The 27,299-nt window shown below is 35.3% G+C and overlaps 3 protein-coding genes across 3 annotated transcripts in view; 2 read left to right on the forward strand and 1 right to left on the reverse strand.

The window, feature by feature from the left end:
- Positions 1-13,494, forward strand: part of LOC136809375 (sideroflexin-5-like) — a 51,476-nt gene extending 37,982 nt beyond the window's left edge. The window contains exon 15 of the mRNA XM_067065900.1: positions 12,814-13,494. Coding sequence (XP_066922001.1) covers positions 12,814-12,891 — 78 coding nt within the window. The 3' untranslated portion in view covers positions 12,892-13,494. The remainder of the gene's footprint in view (positions 1-12,813) is intronic.
- A 2,330-nt stretch (positions 13,495-15,824) lies between these two features.
- LOC136809368 (dual specificity protein phosphatase 1-like) lies at positions 15,825-18,163 on the forward strand. The gene is made up of 2 exons (XM_067065893.1): positions 15,825-16,271; positions 16,990-18,163. The coding sequence occupies exons 1-2, from the start codon at positions 15,917-15,919 to the stop codon at positions 17,796-17,798; spliced, it is 1,164 nt and encodes a 387-aa protein (XP_066921994.1). The 5' UTR covers positions 15,825-15,916; the 3' UTR covers positions 17,799-18,163.
- Positions 18,164-24,004: 5,841 nt separating this feature from the next.
- Positions 24,005-26,832, reverse strand: LOC136809374 (uncharacterized). The gene is made up of 4 exons (XM_067065899.1): positions 26,535-26,832; positions 25,623-25,986; positions 24,953-25,373; positions 24,005-24,400 (listed from the first exon to the last, which is right to left on the reverse strand). Exons 1-4 carry the CDS (start codon positions 26,764-26,766, stop codon positions 24,221-24,223), a joined length of 1,197 nt encoding a protein of 398 aa, XP_066922000.1. The 5' UTR covers positions 26,767-26,832; the 3' UTR covers positions 24,005-24,220.
- Positions 26,833-27,299: the final 467 nt, after the last annotated feature.

Consider the following 27,299-nt stretch of genomic DNA (forward strand, 5'->3'; position numbering starts at 1 on the left):
ATGTACGGGGATCACAAATCTGTTCAATCATTGTTGTGACTAGTGACTAGAAAACTTGTTCGAGTTATAGAGGTTCGAGTTAGAGAGACACACTGTAATTTCTCTCAAAGTGAAAATTACACTCCTCCAGCGAGCGTAAACCTTTGTACGGTATCATTTTCTCTATCACAATGGATGTGTATCCAAAAAAATGATATAACCTTTTGAACCAAGAAATTGTCACTTCCTCGGTTTACATTTTACACATCTTTCAAAAGAACTGTTTTCTGTTTAAGTTGTTACTCGGCATACGAACTTTCCTATTGGGAAAATGGGGAATCTAGAAATCACAATGAATTTCAGTTTTCCCGTCCCAAACTTTCTCTTTTCCTGTGAAATAAACGTACTCAGAAAAAGTCTTGTAAAGGGATTACTTTTTTAGCTGAGAGTACTAGAGATTTTCAAAATTTCTCAAAAAGGGAAGGGCGTTGAATTTCTTGTGGAGCTAAGACAAAAGGGGAACCTTATTTTTCACTGTTTTTTTCCCATTTCAAAGTTTTTGACAGAATAATGGCATAATTTATTTTATTTATCCTCAAACTATTCCCGCAAATAGGGAATTTTCTTAGGAGACTGGGCAAAGGGGTATTTTTCTGATGCCGAGATCCTTTTGCACACTATGTCTGAAAAAGAAACTCAATTTTTGAGCGTCTAGGAATTGTCCGAAATTTTTTTTTTGCTATAATGTCTAGACATTTTTGCAAAAAAGTTGATTTGTTTTGATGTATAAAATTTTGCAAGTCAGACAAAAAATTAAAAACTTTTAAAGTCGTATCGTCAAAGTGACAAATTTCCGCAAATTTTCCCGATACGAACTATATGTTTGCATGGTCCATTAAGTAGTAAAAAAAATTTCAGAATTTCAAGGATAACCCGCTTCTTGGCATGTTTCAAACTGCTTTTGAAAAAATAATTTAAGTAATTACACCATGAGTTTAAGAATAAGTTGGTATGGGACCAATGCATGACGCCTTCCTTTTCACAAAAAAAGCCTAAGTGGGGAAATCATTTTATTTTTTCAACTTTTTTTAAGTTAATGACAATAACTTTTAAGATTGGTTTCGGAAAAATTTTTATTTCTCTTTTCGCAATAAGAAATTGCCAAAAATGAGGTTTTTGGAGATTTTAAAGGAAAGATACTTCCACAAAAATTTTCTGAAATTGTATTTTTAGATACTTCCGGTTTTTTTAAACCAGTCTTGAAAGAAGGTAATATATGTGCTGGATATAAGCACGCTTTGCTGAACAGTATTTAGTGACATTTGTCCATCCAAAGCTTCGAAATACCTGAGTACAACATGGCATGAACCCCCCCCTCCCCAGCCCGCAGGGGGGGCTACAACCAAAATCTTCCTGAAAAAGGCTGGGGGCTGGATTTTTTTTCAATTTCAGGGGGTACCTATGATCTCTGGGGGTATCTAACTTTTATGCAGTAAGGTCTGGGGGCTTGGGAACTATATTTTATCTTGCTTTTATCTAACTATCATTATTCTTTTTAATTGTAAAAATATACAATTTTTTTCATTTCTTGACATATACTCAAGTCACAGGGGGTACCAATCACAGGGGGTACCTACTAACGTCTGTTGTTTGGGGGTACCTAAAATTCAGGGGGTACCTATTTTCTTAGGGGGTACCTAAACCCCTGGTCCATGCCATGTACAATGTCAGCTATGTAATCTTTTGCTGACGTCAACACAAGTGACTTAAAAACCCCCACTATCATCCCATTACTTGAATCAAGAAATGTTTGATTAGGATTTTGATTATATTTAACGAATGATTCGTATCTATTGCTTAATTCACTATCAAGCTTACTTCTTTTTCAACTATGTGTTAATATTGAGCGTAATTCGATCAAGTGCCATTTTAGAAAGTCTCGTAAAAATACCTCAAAATGTCATCTTATCAAAAAAGGAGAAAATAATCTCAAGTATCTGTCAACTTTTGTTCAAATTCATTGAAATTTCAAGATTTTGAGAATTTGATTACTTTTTAAGGGAAGAAAGCTCTTGAGAAGTATCATCAACATCAGCAAAATATCTCTCCCTGTCTAGAAAATAAATCCCCTTTTTAGTTCTGCGGTAAAAAAGATTTTCCACTCAAAAATAAAAAAAAATAAGAAAATATTGTTTTTTTGAGTGGAGACGTATATCTGTTTCCTTTTGCCTTGTTATTTCAACCACATTGTACCATTTTTGAGGTACCAATTGATATTTTTCGATGTGTCTACCAAATAATCCCTAAAATATGACCTAAAAACTCTTCAAATCAAAGTTACGCGTACATTACACAACTGATGTACAAAATGTACAAGATGTACAAAAATTTGCAATTTAAAAATGTCTGTCTTGACCCCTGGGGGGACGGGTACTTAGGTAAAATGGGTACCGGGTATGTGTGAGCCCTTTTTCACACCCTCAAAGAGTCCCTCGAAGGGGTAAAAAAACCATTGGAAAGCAATGAGTCTCTTTAAGGATTCCAAAATCACGAAAATAAAAAATCAACTCCCGGAACTTTTGAAATCACATCGAAAGGCTTATCTACACGATGCTGAAAATTGGCCAAAACTTAAGAACAAATTAAGAACAACCTTAGCCCTAGATTTCAGAAAATATTAAGATAATACTGATTTTAACAGATTATAAATCTATTTTCAGTTTTTAAGTAAAGAAACTAAGAACACTGTAAGAACATTTAAGCGTGAAAATTTCAAAAAAAAAAGAACAGCCAAGATTTACTGTTCTTATAAAATAACGTGTACCAGCTTCGTTATACCTAGTTTTCCATCCATGAAAGACTTTAAAGTTTCACAAGATTATAAAAGTAGCAAGTAATAAAAGCATTTGGATGTAATGCGAAACTGAGTCATGGTATGTTGTTGATAATTACTTTGTTTTTCATCAAATTTGTCCAGTAAAGCGACCAGATGGCTGTGTTTTGATCCCTGAGAAAGCGCAATGATTTCTCCTTAAAAGTGGGTTACTCATGATTTGTTTTTTGTTTGTCTTTGTGAAGGAAAGGTAAGATTTCTTCCTTTTCACTGCATACGAAAGAGCAGCAGAAGGTTTACGTCTCTCATGTTAGATATAGAAACCTTCTGAAAAATAAACACATCTAAATTTTTCTTCCACACAGAGCTTTTCTCATATTTTTAGTTTGGTAAAGCGAGGCATTTTGCTTGATTAGTTTTACTTGAAGGACGAACAGATTTCGATTTATTTTGGTTCCAAGAATACTTGTGTCGTGGGTGAAAAGCATATTCTCGGCATTCAATGTGTTGTTTTTTTTTTCTTAACGATACGATCAAAACACGACTTTAAAAGCACTTGCTTTCCCTGACGATTATATACAGTCGAGTCTCTATGATCTCCATAAATTGAACTAAAACAAAAACTAAAAAAAAACACTTCTTTTCTAATTCGAAGGAAATTCTTGGTCAATTTATATTCGAATTTGAGAGGGTCAACTTATAATGAAAGCTGAACTGTTATAAAAAAGATTACATAAGTTGAGACATTAGGAAGGTCATAGCAAACAATGTTGACCAATATTTCGGCACTTTGGATGTAATGAATTGTACAAGAACCATGTCACTGACTATACAGTACGTCAATGTAGCCTATATTGCAGTTGCAAGCTATTTCATGCGTTTGAATAGTTCGTCAACAACATTTGAATGTACGCATATCAGTCAAAAGAAGAAAAAAAACATAAAAAGATCTGCGTCAAAACGTTTTCCGTGGAACTGTTTAAAAGATAATATCTTCTGACGTTTATGGAAAGGGGCCTCAGTGAGGTCTAACTGTAAACAAGAAACTCGATTACGCTCTGTATTTAGCCTTCTATCAAATCGGATCTATTTTGATTATATAAATCCATCACAAAAGCACTCTCCGCCGTTTTAAACTTCCTTGATAGGCTTAAATCATGACTTAGAAAGTAAGAAACCCACTGCGATAGAGTGAACCTGTAATGACTTTCTGACGTCAATCATTGAGCGTTGTACAGTTAATATTCCTGCTGATTTGTCCTAATAGGGAACAGTTTGATTATCAAATCAAAATGATTACATAGCTCTCACGAGAAAAAAAAAGAGCTAGGTTACTTCTCTTACTTAAACATCTTTGCATCTGATGATTTGAAGTCTAAAAGACGGAAGTATGGATATCTCAAGATTTCCCTCAAAGGAAATAAGAAAATAAGCCGTATTGACAGGCTAATAAGACAAAATGACGGAAGCGTCCAGGCTGTTTATCTTCCGGTTTTCCTATTTATGCGGTAAACCGGAAAATCAAGTTTATTTTCTTTCAACGTCAAAAAAATTTGTATTAAGATATAAAGCTTGTTATATACACAGAACTGTGGCTTTTATAAACCTCTCATAGTGGTTGCCAGGGCTCCAATGATGAGACTTATTGAAACCCTAAAGCTTTTGATAACGTTGATAATACGATAGGCGACGCTAAATTAAAGGCTCCAATGAGTTGGTTCCGTGCTGAGTTTCGATATCAATGTCTACTCTCGATTAAGCGGACAAATCGGGTAGTGAGAAAGATTTTAGCTATTTCGAATTGTCCGCCTTTTACGCATACATGTTCCACGGTTGTTCCAGACATAACTTAGTGCTTTCATACTCTCACTTAAAGTTCGATTACCATGCTTTCCTACTAACGGAAACTTCACAATGCATCATGGATGCTAAGGACTGATTGCGACTTGTTCAGAAGCAAAATCTCTCAAGATTTTAACCAATAGGATGTTGTAATTAGTGCGCGATAGTCCTGACTCCCTATGATTCTTTTTGACCGTGAAATAGCATTTGTCGAAGAGTCCCGCTTCTGATTTCTACTCAACTTTTGAGGCATTCGATATTGCGTTGGCATAAAATTTATGTTCGGAGTCGCAAACACACACGCACTTAAAATATATATATTCAACGTTTCAGGAGTTTCAGCGTTACAATCACATGTTCTACAAAACATGCATCGCACTCATTCTGAAAGCAAAATATTTTTCTCCCACGTTTACTAAGTACTGTATATTCTAAATATTGAATCAAGAAAATTAATTACAATTTCAAAGTAAAACCACACTCGATCCATGTGCATCCATCCTACTGGCTGTTTTACATTCCAGTACATCGCCTACGTAAGGAGCTGTTTGATCACTTTTTTCTCTCCTGTATTTCTTTGGTAATTATATCACGTTTCAAGGATCTGTTCGTTAGGAGGCCTATATGAAATCATATCTGCCTACCGCTAGGTTAGAAATTCTTTATAATAGTTGTCTGTCGGAGGTTTACTGTTGCGGATGTAAATGAACGCTCAACATTAGTGAGTCTCGTTTTCCAAATAAGGAAAAGAAATAAAAACACAACTTTCCACAACTGGGATCCGCCATCTTTCATTTTACTACAATTTTCATCCGTCTTAATGGCACGTACCATGGAAATTGAAATCCACTTTGTTATTGATACAATCTCAACAGGGTGTAAATTTAAACACCTAAATCCCGATTTGAATGTTTGAATTTCGACGTCATTAGAGTTATGTGCCCCTCACCCCTTGAAAGGAACTCCTTTTCTCTAAGTAAGCACGTACTTAGGAAGAAGTTTATTGACCTAAGGCGTGTTTCATTTTATTGCAGATTATTAATCTATATTAAGCATTTTTAGATTAGACCTAAAAGTTATCAGACTTTTGATCAAGCCGTATTTCTTTCCTCTTATGACCAAGTCTTTGCGACTCATCAAAAATATGATAAAGGAAGATTCGATAATCGCTGCGGCGCTTGATTGCGGCTCTGTAACAAAGTTGAGGTGTCCTCATACTCTCTAATAGAGATTTCGTGCATTTTATCATTTTATATCGAACAACTATTTGCGAAAATCTGCAGTTTTTACGGAAATTTCACCGGGTATTATTGTTGAGGACATTTCAAACCGCACATCTCCTGGATATCGGACGTGTGAATTTTATGCAAGATATTCCGTTATATTTTATTGCCAAATTTGCATTCAAAAATAAGCTTTATCATAATACATACTTTGTTTACGCAAATTAAAACAGATGCTTCAGCAATATATAAAAATGCCATTTCCTGTCGGCGCATGAAACGAATTATGTTTCCGCTGTGGTCACAATCTGACGAGCAGTTTTCCTGGCTATCTTCCAAAATGTGTCGAATTAAGCAAAAAAATGAAGTTCAAATCAGGGAAAGTGCGTTATGAATTATGAACATATTACTGACAGTTTTGGGCTACACGTTTTTTTTTTATAAGGAACCTTAACTTTGTTCTGAGCCTGGAGTTCCTTATTTTTACAGAAAATTTCAGCCTCAAAGTTCCTTATCGAGTTCCTTATCTACATAACCGCTAAGTTTGGATAACCATCTCTTACTGTTCCTTAAAACTTGTTTTCTTATTCTCAGCCTGAGCAGTTCCTAAACAATTCCTTATTTTTTGGACCATTTTCAGCCTCGAGTTCCTTATAAACGTGTTCCTTATATATAAAAACGTGTATGAATTGTGGGAAACTTTATCATCCAATTAAGAAGAACTTTATACTGTATATAGAAAGCAATTAATTCAAGTGACCATTAACTCTAAATCATCATGATCTACTTAAACGGATGCCAAAATACATTTTCCTTGATATCACTCAAATGTGAGGCATACTTACAACTGTAAATTACTCTATCAAAGAAATATTATGAAAGCCTTAATCGAGGATAGTGGAAAACTTTCATCGACCGTTTAGTTTACGTCAGTTCAAAACTTGATAAGAGCAGAGATACAAATGAGATTTTGTTGTTATGAAATTAAAAACCAAGTGAATCACTGTAGTAAAACCACTGTTGACGTCTTCACATATCTTTTTGTGGACGCAAGGGGTACTTTAACCTTTGTATTTCGTCAGGCGTAGTTTGTTATGATTCTGAGGCACATTATTAACGTAATCATTGCAGAATTTTAAAAACGTTCGCAATTTTTATGATCTTGCGAACGACTAGAAGAATTCCTATCCCTCCCCCTTCCATTCGACAATCTTTTTTGAAAACTGAAGACATCAAGCTCCAAAAAAGAATATTGACCGGCAATATCCAAATCTTATACACTTCTTTACGAGACCTTTTTTTTTGCTGAGTCATTACACCATATGCCTTACCTTGTAGGATAAAATACCCAAAATTAGATTCCCCAAAATATCCTCCTTGTTATTTTAGTATATGATGATTATCCTTCAAAATCCTTCACAAGCGAAAAAAAGATTCTTAAATATCCTTTCAAGTTTCCTCTGCAGCGTGCAGGAAAAAAGTGAAATCCCCTCCCCATAGCCGCTCGTTTCTTTTCAGACAGTATTTCTCCTAAACTTCCATACTCCTAGTAAATGATTCTTTCTAACTGTTATTTCCAAAGATGCACAAAAAATGGATCACTGTCTTGACCGTAAAACGTGCAACTTAAACTATCAGCTGTCGTTCAACTATCAAAATCGAACGTTAGATGTCTCTGACTTTTCCTTAACTACTTTGTTCTATCATCCGTGCAAGCTGCCTGGTTTCCTCTTAGCCTTTGTTCTTCAATTCCTTTGAAGCAGTCTAGTTTTCCTGAGCCTTTCATTTCGTGTTAGTCGGTCTTTCGTAATTTATACCAAGGATGAGTAGGGGTAGGAAATCTAAAGAATTTGAAAGCTACATGCGAACAATATCATACATATTTCTATGGGAGCGAATAAAGCGAGATTTCTCAAATTTTCATGCTACCGTTTTTTCAAATGAAAGTTGGAAATGTCATATGTTGTACAGGTGTGACGTCACTGCTGATACAATTTCAATTTTACCTCTTTTCCTTTTTACTACCTTGATTATATACCTTAAATAGAATTGGATTGTCTCTTAACGAGCAATTGGAACGAGCAATTAACGGCCGTTTAAAATGATCTCTTTTAACGAGGTATCAAGGAGTAGCTCTCCATCAAGGTACTTTATTCTTCAGAACGGGGGAGTGCGAGTTGTTGACAACTTTAAAGGGAGTCTAAGTCGTCCCACTACTTGAAATTTTCGTGGTTTTCAAGTAAAATTTGTTCGACCACAAACTATTAAGTGTTCTTTTATCGAAAGCTCAATATATAGCCTCCTTCTAAACCACTTGTCTTATCTGCAAACTCAAAAAGTTGATGATACTTCAAGATAGCCCTGGAATTTTCTTTTTCTAAACCACTTTTAAAAAAAAAGGTTTTTGACAGTGGTTTCTTATGTCTTGTTTTTCAAACTTTATCACTCTGTTTGAACTGAACATCTAGGGAGTCGACGGAGAAAATTTTCAACATTTTTATCTTAGCGTTTGACAATCTTTATAATAACTCGCTTCCTTCCTTCTTGACTTGACAGTAATATTGTGTTCGAACTTAAAACGTCTTCTAATGAACTGTCACGCTGTCACTTGTTTCAAATTTAAAAACAAATTTCATGAATCATCGCCTTTTATGGTCGTAAAACTTGAAATATTTGAACTCGTATCGTGAAAACTGGCTGTGGATTCAAAATGGCTGAACAGCTAGGATAATCTATTTTTGAAATAAACCTCTTTAGTTCCGCGAGGAAGTTATTTCAACTATTTTCGTTCTCGGGTCGAACATACTGTGAGCTTGTCAAGCCCAAATCATTTGATTATAAACGAATAAAATGAAGTCTTCGTCCCATTGCTTCTTTTAGTTCAAAGGCACTTCAAGATCCAAAAAACGAAATATTTCAATATCCTGTCGCACGAACCTAATCTTTTCGACCTTTTTTTCTTTCGCTTGACTCCGTGCAGAGTGTAAGCTTTTTCATCATCCAAAAACTATTTCTTACAACTGGCTTAATATTTTCCTTCCACGCATCACGCTAAAGATAGCTCTTAGATAGACGATACTAGTAGTATAGCATTCTGAAAGGTTTTATACGATAGCGAGGTCAAGTATCGATAGAGAAATCACGACTTTGAACTCATTCATCGAGTTTAAAGCCCCAAAGGGCTAGAGAGGAATCTTCAACCTTTCTCAAGCAAGAAAAACTGAAGCCTTAAGTTTGCGCCGCCGCCCTTAGAAATCTTATTTTAAAAAATAAGTGGCTTCATTTCCCACCCATGAGTTTCGGATCTAGCTCCTTAAAAACGGGGCTTTGAAATCAATGGACTGATTACCTCTAGCCTTTGTTCACACGGAACTTTTCTACAGGCAAACCCAAAAGCAAGACAGACTTACCCAGCGTTGTATAGAACGCTTGACTTTTCGTAAAGTTTCGTAGCGTGAACGAAAGCTAGAGGAAATTCGTCTAATATCTTGAACCATTGAGACTCGATTTCGATTTAATTTATGCATTGTGAAAGGTAGGTTTTCTTAAAAAACGCGATTCGACTTCTTCAAGCAAAGGAGGTCATCACTGACAGCAATAGAGATACTACTCTGATTCATTGATATACCTTATCGGGGAAAACTTCGTCGGGGAAAAGTGACGAAATTTTGGCCAAGTGACGAATATTTTACCCCGACGAAAATTTTCCCCAGCCTTAATGCGTTTACCAACTACCAGCAACTGACGAATATTTTTCCCCGACGAACATTTTCCCTGACGAAGTTTTCCCCGATAAGGTAGCTTAGAGTTAGAGAGGTTTGTTATCATCGTATCATATAGCACCAATATTAAAAAAATACCTTTATTTCTTGTTTCCAAGATGAGAAATACCTCTAGCTTTTAATATAATTTTCGCATCCTCGTGTCTTCATCCGCCATTTTGATTTCTATCCGCCATTTTGTTTTGTTACGTCATATTTAACATGGGATCTCATAAGCACGTGTTAATCGGACCTGCAATGCAAGGATTTAAATAACCGTTATTTCATAAGACTTTCTTCCTTCTTGTTCGAAAATATACTTTCAACACCAATTCTTATCGATTCTTAATTCTTCCGCCGTGTAAAAAATGCACAAATTACCTGTCTAAGAATATTCTACTAGGTCGGTGATAAAGAGATTTAACTCATGTATCTACTTCCTTATTTTGGAGGTGTTCATGAATTTAATATGCCTTATTCCGTGTGACGTCAAACTCGTCACAATTCTCAACAAATAATTCACTTCTTCTCTAAAACAGCATTCTGAATTGAAGTGAAGAGTCTATACAAGAGGCTGGTACATTTACTTATTCACAATTGTTGCAATCGAGCCTTTCTTAAACTTAGCCACTATGTACCAAAGAACGAGTATGATGGTAATGACCATAGGATTCATTGGTTTTGACATTCTGACCTGCAAAATTACATTCCCTTGATTGTTGGCAACAAACAACAAGATTTAATATGGCTCTCATGTTCAGTAAAAATAGCATAGTAGCATTTTAGCTAGCTATACAGCCTTTTAGTATACCGCTAATAACAGAGATGTGTAAGAGAGTTTGCATCTTAGCTACTAGAAAGTATGTGGAGAATCACAACTAAATGATTCGCGTCAATGAAATACAAACAAACACTCGTTGTCATTCTTCGTCTTACCAAAAGTTTCCTTTACCAAATTGATGGCAACAGTTTGTCACTTTCCACCCAAAACATAACGGAGTCCGATCTTCTGAACGTTCTAAAGACGTCGCCTTGGAGCCACTTGGCACGAGACGGTCATTAAATTCGAAAACCTCAACGGAAATAATTTGCTGACCATAACACACACTGCTGCTCATAAAAATAGCTTGGTCCCTACCTAGAGATTGAAGTGAAAAAGGAAAGTTTTTTTATCTTCGTTAAATGTCCTATAAGAACTTTGAGAGAAAAAATCCTAGAATACAGTACTGCTATCATTGGGTTGGGTGTATGAATCCTTTCGACTCTTTGAACAACATTATTAACTCAAAGACGAAGTTGTATTTTGAAACTTCAAGCTCTCGTTTACCGTCTAAAGATTTTGGCTAAATTTTTCCTTAGAAAAATTAGTTCTTGTGGGGTTTAGTTCCTATAGAAAAAACTTTTTTCAATGCTATCTGTTGACGTTGTGAAGGTGGTATCAAATGATGACTTTGATAACAGCAGTGTCATTCCATCGTAAACAACTTCAATATGTTTCCGTCAAAGTTTCCGGAATTTTTCGCAGGCTGGCGCCCGTAGTTCTTTAAATGTTTTTCCGTTTTACTGAAGTCAAATCAATATTCATTTTGATGAGATGTCTTTGTTATTAGTTTAGTCAATATCTCGTTTTCATTTCAATGATATGTAAAAGCACCGCGCTGGACTTATATCAAGAACTGCAATACCCTGCAGTAGTAGCCAAATACTGGGAGCTTTTATTTCCTTAGGCGAATTGCTAGACTCCGGGAAGATGTTGTGGAAAAGTGGGCAAAATAGAAACCATTTTCTACCAAAGCCACCATGCTTCTATAAGAAGCACGAACTTCTTTGTGTTTGCCAGCAGCTTATATTTTATATTAGGAACGGTTGCTATTTTGGATATTGTGAGAATGTAGGATACTGTAGGCCTGTTCACTGTTCTTCCACGAACATAACATTATGGCTGTCCTCTGGTGATTTAACAAAGCCTCGAATGAAATCTCGGTTAAGTATACGTACACGTATGGGAGGGGGGAGGTCTTGCTTTTTATCCTATTTGGCTTGTCTTTTGATATAATCTTAGAATACTCAAGTACCATTATACCTTTTTTCGATCAACCCATAATGCTATGATGAGATTAACAGTGAGTTAGAAGGGAAATCTGATTAATTTTGCTTACTAATTTAATTTTGTTACTAGACCGTTTTTTCATTTGTGATTCTATCAAGAAAGGTGGTATTTCAAATTATGAATTCTTAAAAATGGAGTCTTAATCATGGATGATGCTTATCCCATAGAAGGAAAAATTGCAGTAAAAAGGGGTACCCAGTGCAAAAATGGGGAGCTTCACCTTGTCACAAAAAGTGAAACGGAATTTGAGTCATTTACACGCGACTAAAGGAAAGTTATTATTAACATCATCACTCTCCCAATTTGTAGTTTTTAATTCATATTTTTATTAATCTACATGAGCCCTTACATTAGGTTTTAATCCGAACTCTTAATTAAATGAAGGTTGTCACGTACACTTAATCCCATATTTCTTATTTTAACATATTTCATTTGGACAAGGCTATGTTTAAGAACACGGAAATGGACTCAATGAGCCTTCAAACCGAACATATGTTTTCGATCGACATCTGTATTTCGATCTCATGATCGTGTAATACATACAGGGTTGAAAATCACTTGGGCGTTCCTCCCCTTAATTTCTGCCGCCCTTATTTTGGTTGGTTCCCGCCCGTACGAACAAATCGGCTTAAGGTTTCTTAAAGCGAACAGAGAGTTTTTCTTCCATACTCTTTTGTTGACATTGATTCTGTCATCTCAACCCTCCCCCTTCTTAAATCACCGTCTCGAACGGGTCAACATTCGCAAACAACAATTTTCCTTCTTTCTTTAAAATACTTTTAAATTGATCCTTTTATGTTTTATGACCAGCTAAATGTTTTTATAACGGCCTTCTAATCACTGGGTATTTCCGAAATCCCCCGGAAAAATAAACTTCCTCATAATATTCCACTTTGTTCCGTCATGACGAAATTAATCAGGGCTTCTTCCCCCATTTTGATGACACGTTGGTGCTCGACGTACTCCGATAGCTGCCAGAGCCTTGAACCCCTTTACCTTCAGTTTTCGGTTAGCCTGGTAACCCTAGCTTCTAAATTCAATCTTCTTTCTTTCGACTTTCTACAGATGGAGAGAGGAAAATTGGAGGAGGATCTGGCGTCCAAAACAACATCTGAATTCGTTTACTTCAACAAGGGACTTTGAAATACCTGAAATCAATAGGTCTACACGTTTTTGTACCTTTTTTTATGAAATTTTTATATAATTTTTTAAACTTTAGATACCATTTGAAATACTTTGATATTTTTTCTTATCTAGGTGGGGTGTAAGTAATCAATTAATATAATTTTTGCAGCATGTTGACCGGTAAAAAGTATCTTGCGGTGAGTGGGAGTTAAGAAATTAGGGTTTTCTAAAAGTCGAAAAAAGAGTGGGAGGCGCAGACGAGATAAAATACAACTGTCAAAAAGTCACAGTGTTATGATCTTTCGAACAAAAAGTGCAAGAAATACAAGCTTTCTACTGCTTCCTTCCTCCGCCAACCCTTAGCTTCCTTAAAGCTTTGTCTACATTAAGCCTGAAGATTAAGGGGTGCTGCTTGATTTCTTTGTAAATCTCAATTTTTTAACATGATAAGTTCAGTTCTCCAAAACGATTTGATTTTTTTTAATTAGGGGTAGAAAATTTGATTGTAAATAAAAGAAATTTAAATTTAATTATGAAATCATTAAGTAAATTAGAAATGTACAGCTTTTTGGGATTACATAGTTTTTTGATTGATTTTCAAAGTGATCTAAATCCAGCCCACTTTTTACTTCGATGTTTAGGTCACAGTCAATAATGTCGGATTTCATTTTCAGAATGGTGGAATTGCGGGATTTTGAGGGGCCAGGATATAGCATGTTAGCCTGGTAGTGAAAACACTCCGGAACAGTGGCGTTGTGGGAAAATTTTTCTGGAGGGGCCAAAATCAATTTTTTTAAATAGCGTTTTTTTTAATTTTTGAGATTGGGGCGTTTAAAAAAATTTCTTTTGGTGCCCCTTGCTCTTCGGCGCCCCTTTAAAAAGCTCCGCCGGCCCCCCTGCCACAACGCCACTGCTCCGGAACACGTAGTAAGATACGAGTTCAATAGAGGGATGAAGATAGAACCATTGTGACGAGAATCGATATATTAAGAGGAACTGAGGACTGAGGACAGAATTACAGCTTGGGGTTTTATATAAGGCAAAGCAAACATACTTGTTCATAACACATAAAGGTCTTTTTCAAACCGGTTATAACAGGTTATAAGCGGCATTAGTAGAGAACCCCTACCAGGGTCAATGTCAAACCCCGGAATACACGTCTCTTTTATTCGGTATACTGCATTATGAACATTACAGTTATACCTGCTGTTCATATGCATTATACTGCCATAATCCAAAGGAAATACCATAATTCTATATTCTGGTATCTGATAATTCAAGTAAGAAACATGCTAAACGAATAACACAAAGATGTTTTTTCTTTCCATCTATTGTCCTTGATTTTATTCCGTGTCAATAAGATTTGACAGGGTTGACATGACAAAACGTTAATCCAATTTTAAAGTTTAATCCGGTGGTATAGGGATTATTATCTGGTCCCATATAGGGCGAACCGGGGAAACATGGTATAATAAGGTACCATGATTTCTTTCGATGCAGCTATACAGTTATATCTAGGTTCCTTCCTTTGATGTAAATATTAATGCCGAGATTTCGAAATAACGGACTTATTTTATCATTAATAGAGATTCCTGTTTTAATTTAACTTCGAAATTTAAACTGAGCTAATGCGCGACCTCCCCTGGCGAAGGAGCCTCGCTTCCCTTGATTGTCTGGCTAAATTATTTTACCATTTACTACTCGATTTACTATATCCAAAGCAAATTTTTGAATGAATAAAAAAGAAAAGAGAAAATTATAGAAAAATCCCAAGAGAACGAAAAAATGTGTTAAAGCCGGCTAATTACTACGTCATATTTTCAACTTAATTGTATATTATTTTTTCTTCTTTCTACAAATATTTCGCAAGATTTTATAAAGCCAACAGATCTCTTGGGAAGGGAGCATGGCCCGTAATTACCTTAATTATGTTCAATTACTTGCATCATGAATAAATTATGTGACTGTGGAATGTTCTTTTAAAGTCCGACGATATTTGCCATAGCAACGGTTTAAAGTGTCGGTTTTTTGAAGAAATACAGTATGAGAAAATACGTCATGGTCATGAGGCATTTTGGATTGTTTTTCTTGCTCTCAAAATCATGCAATAAAAACGCTACATTCTTTTTGAGCCACCGCCTTTATTAACACGGAAAAGAACTTCAGTTTACCCTCAACAACTAAGAAAATATAACACCCAGTTTGTTTATGTTCGACGTCACAGCAAAGGTGAGGATCCCAAATGAACAGCTATCAAAACAAACTCATGGCGTAGACTTTTTTGAAGAAAAATGAGCGAGTTTTTTTTTAGAAAAATTTGCCAGGTTTTCAAAATTTTGTGATGAACTTGTATATTATTATTGCTGATCTATAAACAATATGTAGTATGATTTCAAGATGAACGCATCCCAGTTTGAATACAACACAATATTGCAAGAATAATCCTTTTTGAAGGCTTCCCTGAGATTATTACAAGACCTATACGTCACCTATACGATTTTAATAGTTGACTTTTCAGCGAATTAATTTTTTTCAAAAAAATATAATAAAAGTCCTTTTTGATTGATATTGATTTTGAATGGTTTGTAGGTTTGTAGTTCTTTTATAAAAAACCCTTTTACTCAGATTAATGACGTCACATAGTTTTCTTTATATTTTTTTAACCATGTGCTTTTGTCTATTTTAGAAATTTCTCGCTCATTTGTACCCTTTGTGCTCAGCTGCCTTTTTTGTCGTTTTTCATCGTAGTAACGAGAATTACTCAACCGTGAAACCGAGAATTTGAGAACAATAACATTCGCTATGAATGGAATGTTGAGAGAAAGAAATCGGCCAATCATATTGCGGTTTGAATTGATGAACCAATCAGGTTTTATTATTATGATGTAATGATTGTTCTTTTGTTATGAAAATATGACGAGAAAGAGAGAAGGGGAGAACATATATAAATGCGAGAATCTCAATTGAGTTCAGTTACAGAAAAAAGTCTGAATATCAACAACACAAAAAGTTACTTGAGCTAGTGAAACTACAGACAGCAAACATGATCTCCAAATGCAATTGCCTCGAGATTACCGCCGAACTCGTTATCGAGAGTACACATACATCAAGAATCATCTTGGACATTAGAGAACCAATGTTATTTGAAAAATCGCACATCAAAGACTCTATCAATTTATTAACTTCAAGTTTATTATTGAGAAGGTTACAACGTGGTTCGCTTACGATCTCTTGTTTACTACCAGAAAATGTTGTTTTGCGATTGGAAAACGATTCATGCGACTCGATTGTATTATGCGACGAAAATTCATCTACACAAGAAATGGGTCGTAATTTATCAATCATCGTCAACGCTATGAAGAAATCATACCCACACAAGAACATCTATTTCTTAGAGAGTAAGTATTTTCTTATAAGATATGTTTTGATTCGGGTTTCTTGTTTCGTTTGAGTAAAAAATTGGCAGATTGACAATTTTTCTAATTTTAATCATGCGGTTGAAAGAGCGTTGGCATATAATGTTTTTGTCATTAAAATACGTCATTCGAACACTTTCACAATTCATTTCCTGTGGTCATTATTTTCTTAATGTCAATCGGAAGCTCAAATGTCATCCGTTTAAACTGTCCGTATTTTATTTAATTTCATTATAAAAGTCGTTAAAGAAATTCCTTTACGACCGGTTAAGTCTAAATAGGGTCATAATAAGTGGTTGTCAAAAATGAAAGGCTTATTTTTTATGTTGCGCGCCCTTTGGGTTTTAAATATTTTATAATTGAATTCTTGATGCTTTTTGATGAAAAAAATGAATTCCCTCACAAGTTGACCATAGAAAAATCTCTTCATAATTCATGGTTTACAATTGTTTGAAAAACAATCACGCTTTTTATGAATGAATGAAAAACTCGTTAAAAATTCATTTTTTTCTTCACTTTCATTGAGCATGCGCTTTCTTTCATTTTGAAGAAAAACATTTCATCATTCAGCATGTTAAAGCAAAAAATCTCGCGCCAAAATCAAATATTTTTGTACACCCGCGCGCGAAATATTTCAACAAACTATTCCCAAAATGAGCATTGCATAACTAATCAAAATTTCTTTTCTTTTCTTTTATAGAAGGCTTCGATCATTTCTGTGAAGAATATCCACAAGCTTGCTCATTCGATTATCCAGTTTTGGAATCCAACCCACTCTCTATCAATTTGGTTCCAGACCTTTCAACAGACCCAACGGACAAAAACGTGTTTTCACCACACACCGACTTGTGCCCAGTCTCCATCCTTCCCTACTTATACCTCGGTAGCGCAAACCATGCTTCTCAACAAGAACTCCTCGACAAGCTCGGTATCACAGCTATCTTAAACGTTTCAAAAACAATCCCTTCAGCTTTCGCACACAGCTACAATTACAGAAACATCGCCATCGAAGATAACGCTCGTGAAAATATCTCTTCACATTTCGACGACGCCATCAACTTTATCGAAGATGTCAACAACCGTGGTGGCCGCGTGCTCGTTCACTGTCACGCTGGCATCTCACGCTCAGCAACCATCTGCATCGCTTACTTGATGAGACAAAAAGGTTTCTCACTTGACGAAGCTTACGAATACACCAAAAAACGCAGATCAGCTATTTCACCAAATTTTAATTTCCTTGGACAATTACTCGCTTTTGAACGCGAATTGAAAGAACAACACCAACAAAACAATAATATCACCACCGCTCCATCAAAACGCCCAGCTACAGCTAAATGTTTCCCACCAAAGCTTACATTAAACTTTAACACAAAACCACCAATGACATCGCAAGCTTTCGAGAAAAACACTGAATTTTTCACTTATTCACCGATGCCCAAAAACTGCATCAGCTTTTTCAACGGATCTGAAATGTCATCGCCCTGTCTCCCTTTGATGACGCCTTCATGAAAAGGGAGCTTGGTACTTTTTATAACACTTATGTGTTGAGTTTTTTATATCTTTTGTTTGTTAAAAGTTACATTATCTTGTATTTTAGCTCGCCTTTCTTTTTATGTCATATATCTGAAGCTCTTCCGTTTTTTGTCGAAAGAGTCGTGAGGCCGAGTTAAACTGAGTTGCGTTTTTTTCATTTTTGTGTTTTTTATTGGAGTAAAAAGAGAAAATTTATTGATTTGTACATATATACGCCCTGAAGTTTATATTTAGATAACTATTTATTACATTTTTTTGAAAGAATTTGTTTATATTAAAAAAGGAACCAACAACAAAAATAACAAAAAAAATTGAAAGAAAAATTTCTGAATCCGTATAAATGCACACGTGTACTTTTATTCTTCCGGAATTCTCGACTTTTTGTGCGAATTTTGCTTCATTTGACGTCACAAGACATGCTTTCTCCGTCTAACACCTGACCGATTCATAATGTGAAAATGTGAAAAGCTTTTCGAGTTTCTGAAAACAAAATCCTCCCTACTTTCACACGATTGAAAAACTGAAAAACGTTCCCTTTTTTGGTTCTCTGTGGCCCCTCCATCTTTTACCTTTCTATCTGAAAAGGAAATTTCGAGTATGCTAAATTTTCTGTTTATTATAGTTGAGCGTTTACTCTTCAAGCACAATCTTTGAAAACTAACTTTCCATGTTATTGTTCTGTCCTAATAACAATCATTGCTTGGTACTACTGTATCCAAGGCTAGGAATAAGAGGTGCAAAATACACAGAAATCTGTACTTTTTATTTAATGCAATTTCGGACTTTCGAAAGGACTTTTTTTAAATCGCTTTCAAAGGTGAAAAATAGAACCTTTTACTAAGATTATTTTCGGGAAGATATTTTCTAACCTCAAATAATGGAGAAAATAATCCTGAGGTGACCCAGCTGGCACACAACGTTTTTTCAACGTTTATCTAATGTTCATAACGTCCATATAACGTTAGATGAACGTTGAAACAACGTTGCGTGCCAGCTGGGGAAGTTAGCTTCCAGCTGACAAAAAAAAGTTTTCCTTTGATTTCATAATGAAAGAGACCAAATTTATTTTCATTTCAATAAAATTTAAATTGAAATAAAGAAATTCCTAAGGTTTTCATTGACGAAGGTTCTGAGGGGGTGTATAGAAATGGATAACCGCTCAGTTTTCATGAAAACTAAAATTAAATAATCGCTGTTGACAACGAAAAGTCACTTCTTCATTAATTTCAAAAGTTCAAACGAAAAGGAAAAAAGTGACTCTATTATTTATGCTTCGGTTCTTCTTAAATGAAATTTCCCTTGAATTTCACGCGGGCGGGATTTCACGTTTCGGACAAAAAGTAAGAAAATATTTTTCATTTTGATGGAACTTTTCCTGACATGAAGAAATTATTTTTGCGAGAATATCTTTTGTTTTTTTCTTGCCACCCGACAATAAAACTTTCTTCGTGATCAAAAGGATCGTGGGAAAAACAAGGCGCCGGCTTTTTCTTTCAAAATTTTCTTCGTTTTTTCTTTCCAGTCTCTCGAGGAAGAAAAAACAACGCTTGGCTCATTCAATTTTCTTCTCGTGTCATTCATTTGAAATGGGCGCGCCCCACATAATGAAATCAACAACATTCGAATCAGACAAAACATTCGAAAATGTAGGTAAAATCATGTCATTTTTTACACCAAATAAGGTGAAAAAATTGTATCATTTGATTTTTGCGTCATTCATTCAAAAACAAACAATAGAGGTCCTAGGAACAAAAATTTTTCAATACTCCGACCTACGTACCCGTTTATTGTGCTCTCGACGTTCATAAAACGTTATAAGAATGTCATGGACATTTGATTGATGCTGTTTCAACGTTTTGTAATGGAAAGGCAACTATGAAAAAAAAAAACGTTCGAAAGGAATACATACTTCTCAATAAAATACATCTGTGAGCCTCGTTCTCAAACAGAAAGATTATTCGCCAATGTTATATGGACGTTTGATAGCCATTTTTTTAATGTTTTGTCCTAACCTGATAACAAATTGTGTATTTCCTGGCCCAGCACGCTGCGAAGCTCTAAAGACGTGGGCAAAAATATGCTGCTAGTTTTCAGCGATCTTTAGGGCTTTAACGTATCACTAGGCTGCGCACATCCCGAGAATTTATTTTGATATATTAAATCATATCAGAGGAGATGCATGCAGCCATAGTCATTATAAAAAACCCTGGTCTCCTGGTAATGTATTGTTTTAGCTTTGTTTGTCAACTTTTTCTTTGTTGTAAATAAAAGGTAAGTCGCGATTTGCATACTTTTTGATCACGTTACCATTTTCGACTTTTGAAATTGGTTTATTTTATTCACATGATCAAAAACTATGCAAAACAAATCCATTTGAGGTACACAAGATCTAAGATCTAAGAATAGAGAGAGACAAAAGCCTTCCAGACCGGGTTTTTTTATAATGACTATGATACAGCCTAGCGTATCCAGCTAAGAAATTTTGTACCGGATGGGCAACTACACGCTTTTTTTTTTATAAGAATGGTGTAAATCCATTTCTTCATGGATATTCTTAAAATTTTTGGGAAAATCATCCTAAAATATTCTTACAGCATTCTTATTACTTGGGGGGTAATTGGCAATTTATAATTTAGAATGCTCTAAAAATGACATTCTTTGCTTGAATAGCAAAATTCCATGATGATGATATTCTTAGCATATTCTTAATTTTTTGGCCATTTTCACCATGGACATTCTTATAAAGTGTATTCTTATAAAAAAAAAAGCGTGTATGACATTGTGACAAAAATGTTCCAAAATCACTAAAATTGCAATTTTGCACAAACATGCACCATAACTTGTGTCGTGCATTTTCATCCATACTTGGATAGTTGTATTTTACAGACCAAACGTGCTTTTTAGGATTAGGTCTTAAAAATAACTAATTTTGCCTTGTATTGTTCAAACCCGGGGTGGGGGGGGTGCACCATTGACTTCCAAGTCCGAAGGGCTAGACTCGAGACTCCTGGATGGAAAATAAAACTAGTTATTTCCCATCCAGAAACACCCGCGCGATGTTTTTACACAAACAGCGCCGAATTGAAACTAAAATCTATCGCTTGATATCATAAAATGCAGTCCTCAAAAACAAAGGAACCGCTAGATATAAGGCTCGCATATACCGGCACCCATTTTGCTTAGGTACCCGAAACAAAAGAATTATTCAGGGTTCAAATTGTTCAGCTTTTTACAAATGATTTTCAGATACTTCTGTCAATAAGACTTGAAAAGTTTTCAAATCGAGTTTTAAATGTTAGGAGGAGAATTTTTTAAAAACATGATCAAATTTATTGTGATATCAAAAGCGTCAAAATAATATATTAATTTCATATAAATTTACAAAATGCAAAATTTTAATTTAAAATAAAAATCCTACTTTACTATTATTTAACCTTAAGAGGATTAAATTTCGCGTGGATTAACTTTCGCAAATTTGGCTATTTACAAGAACTTTGGTCCTCGCGAATTCATTATAAGGACTTTTTTCCGAAACCCCTAGGAAAACGAAAGAAATTAGTGAAAAAAAGAGGCCGATTCGCGAAATTTTGTCTTCATGAAAATTTATCCAATTAAGATAAAACAATGAAAAACATTCAGTTCAGAAACCTTCACCCTAAAGCAAAAACCGGCTATGTTTAAAAAGATTTCATGCAATAATGGAGATTTTGGGAACAACGTCAAAAAAGATGGACCGCCCAAATACTAGCAGATACAAATGGGTATAAACACTAAGTCATTAGGTTTCGGAAGGGGTCAAAATCAAGGAACCTCCTGTATTTTAGCCTGGAGATCCATGCTAGGATTTTTTACATGTTTTTTTTATAAGCATAACGCTTATAAGCGTATGAAGGCTCAGATTTGCAGAATTCCTAAGCATAACATGAGCATGAGCATATATGTCAGCCTAAAATATTTTTCAAGTGGTAATTTTTATCTGTTTTTGTTTCATTTTTATCTGGTTTGGTAGAGGTCAAGTAAAAAATAAGCCATTATTCCACGGCTAGCTATATTCCACTGCTCCCAAAATCTGAACAAATCTTTTACAAAATTTCTGAAATTTCATTAAAAAACTTGGCTCGGGGTGAATCATAAGCATATGATTCTTAAGCATATAATAAGCATAAACTATGCCTGAATGCTGGATGCTTATATAAAAAAAAACATGTATTCTATATATACTGATGGCGAAATATATGGGAGGTCGTCAGTAGTCCGACACTTTCTAGTCCGACAGTAAAAATGTCCGACGTTGGATTTGACGAATGCGTCAGTATTCCGACAACAATTTTGTCCGACAACGAGTCAAAAAAAACATGTAAAACGAAATATGAATCGCCGAAAAGGAGGCACATCTTTTATAAGCAACCACGTGCTTATAAAAATCCAAAGTTCCGACTTTGAGGTTGGGCCCCTAAACCCAACTTTGGGAAGCTTCATAATTCTGAACATGCAAAAAGGGACCCTTAAATGCGGTGCATTCTTTTTGCTATAAATTATTTCTAAGCAAATTTGATTGGTCCTTTATTTCTAATTATGTCAAAATGCCAAAATGAACTTTTATTAATATTATAGTAAAAAAAACCCTTATTCAACATTCGACACTGTAATGTGACATCGAAAAAAAAGACTTCTAAATTCTAAATTTATTTTATAGATTCGGACTATTTTACTGTCGGACTAGTGACATGCACCAAAATATATAGCAGGGTTTGGGCTGGAAGCGGTCGCTGCTGAGAGTTTGAATTTCCCAGATCCTAATAACGGTTGAAAACATAGCCAATCAAATTTTGTTATTCTTTGTCTTAGAGAAAGTGTAAGTTTTGAAATTTGTTAATTTCGCCTTAGCGAAAGTATTACGATAGGCATGGTGCGGCGATATCGGAAGAAAATTTAGAAAACGAAAGTACTTGATACGGTGGACGAACTCACTAAAATCAATTTACAAATTACACGCTCGTATAACCACTGAAGATCTTTGCAGGTTTTCTTTGGATTACGTCATTATATCTTTGTGTCTTTAGCTTCACAGTTTTGATTTTTCTTTATTTTCTTATAAGCATATACTTTATAAGAATCAAATCAATAACTCTTGATAGACGGTGATATACCTTTCGGTAATTAGTTCTTACAAAGTAAACAAGGGATGGGGCACAATATGAGCATATTTATTTTTCTTATAAGCATTTACTTTATAAGAATCAAATCAATAACTCTTGATAGACGGTGATATACCTTTCGGTAATTAGTTCTTACAAAGTAAACAAGGAACGGCGCACAATATGAGCATATTTATTTTTCTTATAAGCATTTACTTTATAAGAATCAAATCAATAACTCTTGATAGACGGTGACATACCTTTCGGTAATTAGTTCTTACAAAGTAAACAAGGGACGGCGCACAATATGAGCATATTTATTTTTCTCATAAGCATATACTTTATAAGAATCAAATCAATAACTCTTGATAGACGGTGATATACCTTCCGGTAATTAGTTCTTACAAAGTAAACAAGGGTTGGTGTACAATATGAGCATATTTATTTTTCTTATAAGCATTTACTTTATAAGAATCAAATCAATAACTCTTGATAGATGGTGATATACCTTTCGGTAATTAGTTCTTACAAAGTAAACAAGGGATGGTGTGCAATAAGAGCATATCTATTTTTTTATAAGCATATACTTTATAAGAATCAAATCAATAACTCTTGATAGATGGTGATATACCTTCCGGTAATTAGTTCTTACAAAGTAAACAAGGGTTGGTGTACAATATGAGCATATTTATTTTTCTTATAAGCATTTACTTTATAAGAATCAAATCAATAACTCTTGATAGATGGTGATATACCTTTCGGTAATTAGTTCTTACAAAGTAAACAAGGGATGGCGTGCAATAAGAGCATATCTATTTTTTATAAGCATATACTTTATGAGAGTTTTTAAAAATTAAACAACAATTGTTCTTAAATTGGTCTTATTTTTTTAGCAATTTTAAGCCTCGTTGTTCTTGTTGTAAAATTGTTTCATCAAGGCTCGATGTAAAGTAGATTTCAGATTAGCTTCATCTACTTAAAAATCTTGTCCATGTAGTTCAAATTCTAGGCGAAATTTTCGACTTCAAGTCGTCTTGTTTTTTTTTAGTAAGTGAGGACAGCGCTAAATTCGAATTTCCCACTGTAATGAAATAAGATTTTAAGGTTTTTACGACTCTTAGCGGGATTTTGAAAGCCCGAGAAAGGCCGCCTGAAGGGGCGGCACACACACTCTATTTGCCTTAGATTTTTCCCCGAACCAAATTTTGACAGATTAAAAAAAAATAATAAAAAAAGCAAAATCAACTGACCAGATGAACCTCATTTTAGTGAGGTTAGGAATTTTAATCGTTCAAAAGTTTTCCAATCACAAATACCATCCGTACGGTGGAATGTCTCCTCTGATTGTTGAAATCTCTGCAAACATTTTTGAAGAATTTTTGTACATTGGCCATCTCGAGGTAGCATTGGGCTGTAAAAGTTTAATCTTCCCAAGTAATCCTGTCAAAAAAGAGTAAAATACACATGATACAAAACGAGTTAAAAAACTTTACTTCCCAATTCAGGAGATTTCAACCGGTGATGCAACATCGTCCCCGTGTATCCCATGCTTTTGGCGTTACTGATTGACGCTAGAGAATACCCTGGTGTTGGCTGATGCGAGCCCCCCTCAGAGGGGGAACTTCTCAAAATAATACGTCATAAAAAAATCTGACATTACAAAACTACACTGTAATGCAATGGTTTCAAATCCAGGAACAAATGAAATCTGTCGTTTTGTTTTTGAATTACGTAGGCGCTCGAAAATCCGACAATGCCAAAATGCCAGGGTATTATCTAGCGCTACCAGTAGGCACCAAAAAGCTGATAATACGCAGGGAACGAGGTTGCCAGTGATGTGATTATTCCAACCGATCAGATGTCTTTAATTCGGAAGAGAGGAGTGGTCCTGGAAACCTGCCCTATTGCACTGTCACCAAACTATAAACGCCGTTCTTAAAATGATAACATTACTCGGCTATGAATAAACTTAATGATCAATAATTTTCAAACCTGGATTTCGAGAACAATTTTCTTCAAAGAAATGTCAATTGGTTTTCCACTTTCGTACCCAGACTCTCTGCTGGATGATGTGAAAAGTTGTTCGCTTGATTTTTCATTGGCTTCGCGCACGTCGAAAATAGTTTCTACAGATACATTACCAAGACATGTGTCAAGAAAATGCAGCGTCGAAAATTTCATCAATTCTGACCAATCCTCTTTAACGCTTGTGAATGTGATATACTTTTTTGCATTGTCAGTAGAAATCAAAGGTACTAAACCACACGGGAGTTTTACAAGAGAAATGTTTTTAAAACAGTTTATGCGAAAATATCGAGTCAAAATTTCCGAGTTGCATCTTTCTGATAGTTTGATTGGATGTAAGCATACCACATGGTCTGTTGAAGAAGGTTTTAACCCAAAGCGAAGCGTCCTAAAAAATGAGTGAATTATGTGAAAATTGTACAAGAAAAACTAAGAACAGAACATTCAATACTTTCTCACAAGAAGCCTTTTCTTAGAAGGGTTGTTCAACCGTGCTTTTGACCAAAAAGTTGGCACAAAATCCTTTCGAAAATATTTCTGAGGGTGATTAAAAGGTTTTTCTCCGTTAAGAGATTGGCCTTCTTTAAACTAGGAAATCGAAGATAATACAAAGTTAGGTCAAAAATCATTTTCTCACCTGGAGGAATCACGTATCATATCTAGATTTGTTGCAAATTGGTAACCTTCTAACACATATTCCTCGTCCACAAGTTTGAAAAGGCGTCCGTCTCGCTCACAAAGTGTTCGCGCGACATTCACATCAGGGAGAAGTAAATATGTCGGTTGGTCAGGTGTTGACTCGATAACTCCACTATCAAGCGAGTCCATACTATCTAGCCTCTTTATGTATTCAGCTGCCATTTCCAGGCTAGATAAATAATAGCCTGTCTCCGAGAGCATGTAGTTTGGATTTGAGAAAGCTTTAAGGTACTGGATATCCCAACAGAGGTCTGGAACAGAGGCTTGTATCGTGATGTAAACCCAAATGTCGATGAATTCATCTGTAAGGGAAGAAAGGGAGAAATTATTAATAAGGAGTTTGTGTAACGAGTACCAAATGGCTAGGGTATCAAAAGCTATCATCATATTTTTCTTTTTCGTAAAAGAAAACGAAAAACGTGAGGCTATCCTTGTGTTCCCGAAATAGGGCCTACTTCTCAATTTTAATACAGTTGACCAAACCACTTTTCAGCTGAGGGGACCAATATTTAAGTTCGAATTAGAGAAAGTGTATTATCATTTTGTCTCTTCATTCATAAACTCAAAAGAACAGGGCTGGTTTGGGCAATTGATAGTAGCGATTTTTCTGTATGTGTTTTCCTGCAACGGAGACAGCAAGCTTCTGATTTGTCGACATCCTGACCGACTGAAGACGACGGTAAACAAGCGTTTTTACCGTCCTCGATCTTGCGGGACAGAACTGTGGGTTATATTCCAAATCGCTTCAGTCACTCAAAAGCCGTCCTCAAAAGTGCAAATACATAAACTCGCTGATTAATCGTATAGGTATCTTCCAGATGGGGAGGCGGTATGACTTATCAAATGTTACCTGCTCCTGCTACTACTTCTTCATCAGAACACAATTCGTTCATTCGTTTGACCGCGTTCTGTGAAGCCAAAATGATCGAGCGTAGTTTTTGCGTAGGTAATTTCACTAGGCTGATCTCACGTAACTTAGAGATTGCATCATGGTACGGGACAAGGCTGTGATCAATATAACAAGCCTGTATTCCAAGGTCCTTTTGAGATTTGCTTTTTAGTTCAAGGTATTGATGTTTCATGATGACGTCATCAGGATGATGTTTTTGGATGCAGTCATAAACGTGTGGAATCAAGTGGCTTTCGATAATTGCCTGCAAGAAAGGTCATAAAGTGGATCCTACAATGGGACGACAAGCGTAGGGTGTAAATTCGGTTAAAGGTCACTTGAGCTTTTTCTTTGTTGTAAATAATCAATAAGGCAAGTTGCGATTTGCATACTTTTTGATCACGTTACCATTTTCGACTTTTGAAATTGGTTTATTTTATTCACATGACCAAAAACTATGCAAAACAAATCCATTTGAGGTACGGAAGCTCTAACATCTAAGAATAGAGAGAGACAAAAGCCTTCCAGACCGGGTTTTTTTTATGATGACTATGATGCAGCCTAGCGTATCCAGCTAAGAAATCTCAATATCTGTGATCAGGTTGTTTTGTACCGGAAGGGCAACTATGACATTGTGACAAAAATATTCGAAAATCACTAAAATTGCAATTTTGCACAAACATGCACCATAACTTGTGTGCATTTTCATCCATACTTGGATAGTTG

Source organism: Clytia hemisphaerica, unplaced genomic scaffold (genome assembly GCF_902728285.1).
Source record: "Clytia hemisphaerica strain Z4C2 unplaced genomic scaffold, Clytia hemisphaerica genome assembly, whole genome shotgun sequence".
Taxonomy (NCBI): domain Eukaryota; kingdom Metazoa; phylum Cnidaria; class Hydrozoa; order Leptothecata; family Clytiidae; genus Clytia; species Clytia hemisphaerica.

Excerpts from the sequence above, each read along its gene's own strand:
- LOC136809368 (XM_067065893.1), top strand. The coding sequence starts at position 15,917 with ATGATCTCCAAATGCAATTGCCTCGAGATTACCGCCGAACTCGTTATC. Across the intron at positions 16,272-16,989 it reads GAACATCTATTTCTTAGAGA|AAGGCTTCGATCATTTCTGT; the intron begins GTAAGTATTTTC and ends TTTCTTTTATAG.
- LOC136809374 (XM_067065899.1), bottom strand. The coding sequence starts at position 26,766 with ATGAAACATCAATACCTTGAACTAAAAAGCAAATCTCAAAAGGACCTT. Across the intron at positions 25,374-25,622 it reads ATGATACGTGATTCCTCCAG|GACGCTTCGCTTTGGGTTAA; the intron begins GTGAGAAAATGA and ends CTCATTTTTTAG. Across the intron at positions 24,401-24,952 it reads AAATTGTTCTCGAAATCCAG|GATTACTTGGGAAGATTAAA; the intron begins GTTTGAAAATTA and ends CTTTTTTGACAG.